Source organism: Nomascus leucogenys, chromosome X, assembly GCF_006542625.1.
Source record: "Nomascus leucogenys isolate Asia chromosome X, Asia_NLE_v1, whole genome shotgun sequence".
Lineage (NCBI taxonomy): Eukaryota > Metazoa > Chordata > Mammalia > Primates > Hylobatidae > Nomascus > Nomascus leucogenys.
Window position 1 is genome coordinate 111,459,085 of NC_044406.1, and position 8,079 is coordinate 111,467,163.

Below are 8,079 nucleotides of genomic sequence, written 5' to 3' on the forward strand. Positions count from 1 at the left end.
TCCTCAAGTGCCGCCAAAGTGGGAGCCCAGGCAGAGGAGGTGCCCAGAGCAAGCGAGGGCTGTGAGGACTGCCAGCACACTGTCACCTCTCAAAAGCACGACCAGACATAAAGTTTTGGAAATCTTTAGCAATTAATGATGATAGCTTATAACAAGAGAATAGATGAGATCACACAGAGAGAGTCTCTGGAATAAGGGAGGGTGTCTGAAGTCTGAGGGATCTTAGGACAAAACTCAGGAAGACACCAGTATTTAAAAGGTGAATGAAAGCACAGCAAGCAGCATAAAGAAACTAGGAAGGAGCAGCTAGAGGGGAAGAAAATCAGTAGAGTTTGGTGTCACAGAAGAAAAGAGAGGACTGAATTTCAAAAAGGGATTGGTTGAAAGAGTCAAAGTCTACAGAAAGGTCAAGTTAAAAGAAACTTGTACTATTGGGCGGGGAAAGAAACTTGAACATGCTCTTACTGTGATGGGAAGGAGCCAGTGAAGAGGAAGAGGCTGAAACAGAGAAGAGAATGGAGCGCTATGAATGGATCAAACTCCCTGAGGAGATGGGAGAGGCTGGTATCCAAACCACAGGTGAAGAATTTAGTTTTAAAGTTGAAAAGAGAAAAATCCTTCCTGTGAAAGTGAATGAGGCAGGAACTATGAAGGAGGCTTGAAGACAGTATGGTTACTGAGAGGTGTAAGAGAAGGAACTGAGCAAACAGGCAAACAGCAGCCTTCCTTCCCCAACACCGTAATAGAAAATTTCTTCATATGGCTTTTGGTATCCTCTTGAAAGCCCTCAGAAACATCTGAGATCCAACATCGTTACTAGTATTCACTTTTCTCACACATGTTCACACACATTTTCTCATCATTCATCAGAGCATTCCATTTCAGGATGCTGAGGAAACAAAGATATCTTACAGCCGTCTGAACTAGGTGAGGTATATAGTCCTAGAGGGACATGAGTATGGGACTTTAATCATATCCTCTGTATCCGTATCTGTGGGCAATTATTTAAAGTCATTTTGTTTTTGACAAGTTGTCTTACCCATTATCTTTATGTTTTTAAAATTTGTAATACAAATAATGTATAGCCAATTAATAGTTTATGCTATTTTAATGTAAATTTTTAATAAATAAGGAACTCTCTCTTAAAAAATACTTGTAAGTGTCAATTGGAGTATCTATTTAGGACAACTTAAATTTATACTCTGACATTACAATCCTCAAACTTGGCCCAAATAAACTCACTACTTATATTAACTTTGTTTCAGTTTCTTCCTTTTAGGTTGACCAGGCTAAGTTCTGAAATGTCTTCTTTTCACCGAATCAGGTCATGCATCCTAGTAGTGGCCTCTTGTTTTTTTTTTTTTTTTTGAGACGGAGTCTTGCTCTGTCCCCCAGGCTGGAGTGCAGTGGCGCTCTCGGCTCACTGCAAGCTCCACCTCCCGGGTTCACGCCATTCTCCTGCCTCAGCCTCCCGAGTAGCTGGGACTACAGGCACCCGCCAACACGCCCGGCTAATTTTTTGTATTTTTAGTAGAAACGGGGTTTCACCCTGTTAGCCAGGATGGTCTCGATCTCCTGACCTCCTGATCCGCCCGCCTCGGCCTCCCAAAGTGCTGGGATTACAGGCTTGAGCCACCGCGCCCGGCTGGCCTCTTGTTTTTGATAGCTCCCTGTCTTCCCAGAACATCTTGGTCTGGCTTCCCTTCCTGCCTTATCCACTCAGCCATGGTAGTGGTGCTTTTTCTAGTGTCCCTGGTTAGCCTTCACCTGTGGTTTGAATCTTGTAATCCCTCTAACAGCTGCCAGCCTCTCACTTCACTCATGTACAGGGCATACAATTGAGCCTGGTTCCCACTGTTGGCCCAACAAGGGCATCTGCTCCACCAGCTTGTACCCTATTCACTTCCCTGAACTGGGAGCCTTGCAACTTTATTTTCTTCCATCTACACCTACATCCCCCTACTCTTCCAGTCTCCCAACCCCACCCAGAAGGTCTCTGAGCTCCTTTAACCCACCTTCCCTTTCAGAGAAGAAGTCTGTGTGTGTGTGTGTGTGTGTGTTTGGGGATCCATTCCACTTTGGGTGTGCAAATAGCCACTCTATCGTCTCCAGAAAACCTGCCCTTCTCTCTCCCTCTCTGGGCTCACTGCAGTTCCCAGCTCAGCCGCTTGGCGATTCTCCATTCAGGAAGTGCCTTCTCAAAGGAAGCTGGTCCCAGCAGGCCTTGCGGCATGACTCAGCTTTTCTCTGTGACGTGTCGCGGAGTCGCCGGTAGGGTTCGGTGTGGCGAGGGGGCCCTGCTTCGCTCTTTGTGAGAACAAGGGAGTGAGGGAGGAAGGAGGCCGAGGAGGAGGCCAGGACTGAGCAAGGACTAAAGTAAGACTGAAAGGAGAGGTGAGGGGTGGACTGGTTGGTGGCAGCAGCCTGTACCGGAAGCGGCGGCGGCAGCCGAGGCGACGCCCCGTGAGGCAGCTGCTTGACTAGGCCACAGCCGCCATGGCGATGAACTTTGGGGACCATGCCAGCGGGTTCCGTCACAATGATGTGATCAGGTTCATCAACAATGAAGTCCTCAGGAATGGCGGCGGCCCAGCCTTTTACATGGCCTTCCGCTCGCGGCCGTGGAACGAGGTAGAGGACCGGCTTCGGGCCATTGTGGCCGACTCGCGGGTGCCCCACGCCATTAAGAGGGCCTGTACCTGGAGCGCTTTGGCTTTGAGTGTGCGAGTGGCTGCGAGGCAGCGGGAGCAGCTGCTGTACCGTGTTCGGCGGCTGCAAATGCATGTGGAGGAGCGCCAGATGACCTCCTGGGCTCTAACCTCCCAGCTGCAGCAGCTGCGCCTGCAGCATGAGGAGGCGGCAACACAGCTGCACCTCACGCAGGCCGCCCTGCAGCAGGCGCTGAATGAGCGTGATGGGTTATGCGGTAGGCTGCGCGAAGTTGAGAGATCCATGCAGGTCTATCCGATACCTCAGGATTTTGTACCTGGTCCAGAAGCCGGCCAGTATGGGCCTGTGGCTGGGACTTTAAATGCAGAACAGAGTGAGGCGGTGACCACAGAGGCACAGGGAATGCCACATTCGGAAGCCCAGATAGCAGCCCCAGCAGCTGTGTTTTACATGCCTGAACCCCAGAGTGGCAGGGTCCAGGGCATGCAACCCCTTCTGCCAATGCAGGCGCCTCATCCAGTCCCATTTCATGTGCCTTCACCAATGGGACTGCCATACTCAACACCTCTACCACCCCCGGTAATAATGGAATCAGCAGCAGCAATTGCACCACAGATGCCTCCTGCAGGGATCTATCGACCTGGTCTTTGGGCCACAGTGGGGTCCCAGGGGGAGACGGCCCCTCTGTGGGACCAGAAGTGCCATGGCCAGGATGGATATCCTGAGAATTTCCAAGGAGTATATCTCCCAGGGGATAACAGAAGCTGCAACCAAAAGGAAGGTTCTGAGTGTCCCCAAGGAATGACCTCCCAAGGGGACAGCAGCAGCCACAGCCTGAAGAAAGATCCAGTGATGCAACAGGACACAGCTCCCCCAGAGTTTAGCAGGAGCCACAGCCTGAAGAAAAAACCAGCAATGCCCAAGGAGATGGTCCCCCTAGGGGACAGCAACAGCCACAGCCTGAAGAAAGATCCAGTTGTGCCCAAGGAGATGATCCCCCTGGGGGACAGCAACAGCCACAGCATGAAGAAAGATCCAGTGATGCCCAAGGAGATTGTCCCCATAGGGGACAGCAACAGCCACAGCCTGAAGAAAGATCTAGTTGTGCACAAGGAGATGGTCTCCCTGGGGGACAGCAACAGCCACAGCATGAAGAAAGATCCAGTGATGCCCAAGGAGATTGTCCCCATAGGGGACAGCAACAGCCACAGCCTGAAGAAAGATCTAGTTGTGCACAAGGAGATGGTCTCCCTGGGGGACAGCAACAGCCACAGCATGAAGAAAGATCCAGTGATGCCCCAGAAGATGGTCCCCCTGGGGAAGAGTAGCAGCCACCACCTGAAGAAAGATCCAGTGATGCCCCAGAAGATGGTCCCCCTGGAGGAGAGCAACAGCCACAGACTGAAGAAAGATCCAGTGATGTGCCAGGAGATGGTCCCCCTGGGGGACAGCAACAGCCATAGCCTGAAGAAAGTTCCAGTGGTGGCCCAGGGCACAGTTCCCCTGACATTTAGCAGGAGACACAGCCTGAAGAAAGTGCCAGTGATGCCCAAGGAGATGGTCCCCCTGGGGGACAGCCACAGCCTGAAGAAAGATCCAGTTGTGCACAAGGAGATGGTCCCCCTGGGGGACAGCAATAGTCACAGGATGAAGAAAGATCCAGTGATGCCCCAGAAGATGGTCCACCTGGGGGACAGCAGAAGCCACAGCCTGAAGAAAGATCCAGTGATGCCCCAGAACGTGGTGCCCCGGGGCACAGCTCCCCTGACATTTAGCAGGAGACACAGCCTGAAGAAAGTGCCAGCGATGCCCAAGGAGATGGTCTTCCTGGGGGGCAGCAACAGCCACAGCCTGAAGAAAGATCCAGTGGTGCCCCAGGGGACAACCTCCCTGGGGTTTAGCAGGAGGCACAGCCTGAAGAAAGAGTTAGTGATGCCCAAGGAGATGTTCCCCCTGGGGGACAGCAACAGCTACAGCATGAAGAAAGATCCAGTGATGCCCAAGGAGATGGTCCCCCTAGAGGACAGTCACAGCCTGAAGAAAGATCCAGTGGTGCACCAGGAGATAGTCCCCTTGGGGGACAGCAACAGCCACAGTCTGAAGAAAGATGCAGTGATGCCCAAGGAGATGGTCCCCCTAGGGCACAGCAACAGCTACATCCTGAAGAAAGATCCAGTGATGCACCAGGAGATGGTCCTCCTAGGGGACAGCAACAGCCACAGCCTGAAGAAACATCCAGTGATTCCCCAGGGCACAGCCTCACTGAAGTTTAGCAAGAGCCACAGCCAGATGGAAGGTCCGGAGAGGCCCCAGGCAACCTCTCTGGAGGATAGCAAGAGCCATGGTGTGAAAAATAGCCCATGGAAACACCAGCCTCAGGGGCAGAAGGTCAAGCAACGAAAAAGGAAAAAGGCCTCAGAATCCCAGCAACAGAAGCCTGCCTCATGCTCCAGCCCAGTGAATTGGGCCTGCCCATGGTGTAATGCCATGAATTTTCCATGGCACAAGGTGTGCTATAAATGCAAGAGAGTCCATATGCCAGTTGAGAATGGCAGCGTTGACCCAGCGTAAACTCATTGATTTCAGGAAGGTAAGTAAGATGGAAGCACTCCAAAGAGAAACCAATTTCCCAGGACCCCCTTCTGATAAAAAAGTAACTTATTTACTTAACAGAAAATTTGAAACCAAAATTGTAGAGAAAATTAGATAAAATAATCCATTATCCTATTACCCAAATTAAGTACTTTTTATCATTGTGAGTATACATACATACAAATACGTATGTATTTATTTTCTTATTTTATTCATTTATTTGAATAAAGAGAGACTACTTCTGAGTATAACATTCAGTCTTTAATTAGGGGATTTCTCCTAATTGCTGTCAACTTTTTCAGGTAGTAGATTCTGGTTGGCTGATACTAATTGGTTGACACCCTGGAGATGCTAAAGTTATAGTTATAAAGCCTGTTTTAAATCAACCATTTTCTGTTTTTTTTTTTTTTTTTTTTTTTTTTTCTTAACCTCCTTCTCCTGAAAATGCCATGTATTTGGCTGGGAGCAGCCATGTGATTTTAGAGTTACAGGCTATATTGTATTTTAGAAACACTGCTTTTCCTTGCAAGTGCTATCATTCCTTTTGAAACTAATGCAGTGTTGATTTTTGCTTATTTTTTGTTTTATTAGTTTTACAGGTGAAGTCCTGTTTTTGTGTCTTAGCCCCACCAAACTTGCTTGTTTCTGAAGAAGCTGAACCTGTGACATTAGAAGATCTGCCAAAGCCACAAGAAGTAACACCTCAGTTCTGATGGACTCACACCTCACTGAGACCCCAGCTGGCTGCAGTCAAGAAGAGTGAAAGGAAGTCAGGCAAGAAGAGATAATTTGACACTCATTAGGGGGAAAAGGAAGAACAAAATTGTTTTTGTAGAGTTGAATTTTTTTCATTGGTATGGGAATTAACTTAGAAAAGTGTTAAATTCTATAGATGATAGCAACTTTGATGAATTTCACTTAATTCATTAAATGAGAAGTTTAGGGAAAGAGTTTAGGGGGTCGTAGTGTTAAATTCTATAGATGATAGCAACTTTAATTTCATTTAATTCATTAAAGAAAGTTATTGCCTAGTATGTTTTGGGAGCTAGACTTGTATGTTATTATCTAGTACACACAGCATAATCTTTTATTGTGAGTTTGGTTAGAAGATAGGAAAGAGCATAATCTGGCATACACATTAGATCAGGGATGTCTTCTTTGCTTGCATATAGCGTGACCTTGGATAAAACCAATTGAAGTAACATCCAGATCCATTTCTGTGCTTCTGGGGCCAATGCGAAAGAGACTTTCATGAAAGGTTTTTTGTTTTGTTTTTGTTTTTTATTTTTTTGAGCAATGAGGTCTCAGTTTGTCGCCCAGGCTGGAGTGCAGTGGCATGATCATCATAGCTCACTGCAGCCTCAAACTCCTGGGCTCAAGTGATCCTCTGCCTCAGCCTCCTGAGTGGCTGTGAGCCACCATGCCCAGCCCTTATGAAAGGTCTTGAGTAACCAAACTGCTTCTCTAATTGGTCTCAGGTGAGATAAATGAGCAGTGACAAAGTTTGGGAAAGTGTCCTCACGGAAATGCAGGCAGAGCTTTTCTGATCTTCTCTGCTGATTTCCTCCTTTGAGAGGGATAGCTGTTTTCCTGGTTGCCCACCAGCCTGCCTGAAACACCTGGGGTGTCTTGAAGAAAAACAGTGCTTTGGGGAGTGTTCACTACACACGCTAGCTTTCAGCCTCAGGCTGCCCCCATCCCAAGTCCCTTTTCAGTCAGCAGTGGATGAAGAAGAACAAAATGGATTCCAAGGACAAACATTGGGGGCACCAGGTTATGAATGGCATTTCTCTTGGGAGGATAAATTGGGTTAAAAATAGAGGTAGACTGGGGCAAGCACTCTTGGGAATACCCCAGGACCCCCACCTCTCCCTCTTTGGTGTGTTCTCTGCAGGCTTGCCCAAGGCAACTGCTGCAAGGCAAGGAAGGAGCCAGGGTGGAGCCCAGGGGTGGTTGGTCAGATCTGCCTTCAGTCCTAGCTAAAGATGTCCTTGAGTTTCCCAATGAGATCCCACCCAGCTCACCAAAATCAATGTTTGTCAGGGATTTTCTGGTCCTAACTAGTAATAAAGAATGTGCATTTGACTGCTGTGTCTTCTGTGTAGTGTGTATCTCAGGGCAGGTTTGCTCAGAGGTGGCAGCTTAAATCCGCATCTGCCCTTCATCTCACTGAAGTGAAGAAAAGTTCAATCTCATTCACTATTGGAGGGCCCCTCCTCTTCTAAGGAGTTACCCAAGAATGGGGGCAAGGTACTATGTGGACTTAGACAATGATTCCCCCCTACATTCATTGTCAGTCCACATAGTACCTTGAAGGTGGGCATTTCTGCTGCTCTGGGGCCAGTGGGAGATGGAAATGTCTGCTGATGGTGGAAGTCTTGATGCCTAGGGTCCAGCCTCCTTACATGGACCATGTAGCCATTCTCCTGTGGGGCCCTGCCTTATTTCTGGAGTCTTTGCGTAGAGTAAGGGGTGCTTAGTTATCATGAGCAGAAATCTCCTTCTTTTCTTTCTGTTCTCTAAGTCACTCTTCTGTCGGCATAATTCTGTCAAGATGTTCAGGATTAAAGAAAACCAAATACAGGCTGGAAGCATAAACCTCCCCTAAGATAAGGCAGGGGAAAGATCTGGATGACATCTTGGAATGAGTATGGTGAGATAAGGGGTGAACAACAAAAATAATCTTACCATACCAGAAATTTTCCTCAGAGATGTGACAAACAGTAAGGGCTTTGTTTACCTGGGACAAGAGTACAAGAAAAGAAGAGGGCTGTTGGGGAACAAACACCTTAACTTTTGTTGGAGAGAGGGACAGAT

At 48.2% G+C, this 8,079-nt stretch overlaps 1 protein-coding gene across 1 annotated transcript; it reads left to right on the top strand.

Moving 5' to 3' along the window:
• Positions 1–2,496: 2,496 nt before the first annotated feature.
• On the top strand, positions 2,497–5,241 carry TEX13C (TEX13 family member C). Its single transcript, XM_012498815.2, has one exon. The coding sequence runs from the start codon at positions 2,497–2,499 to the stop codon at positions 5,239–5,241; it is 2,745 nt and encodes a 914-aa protein (XP_012354269.2).
• The last annotated feature ends 2,838 nt before the right edge of the window (positions 5,242–8,079 follow it).

Excerpts from the sequence above, each read along its gene's own strand:
- TEX13C (XM_012498815.2), top strand. The coding sequence starts at position 2,497 with ATGGCGATGAACTTTGGGGACCATGCCAGCGGGTTCCGTCACAATGAT.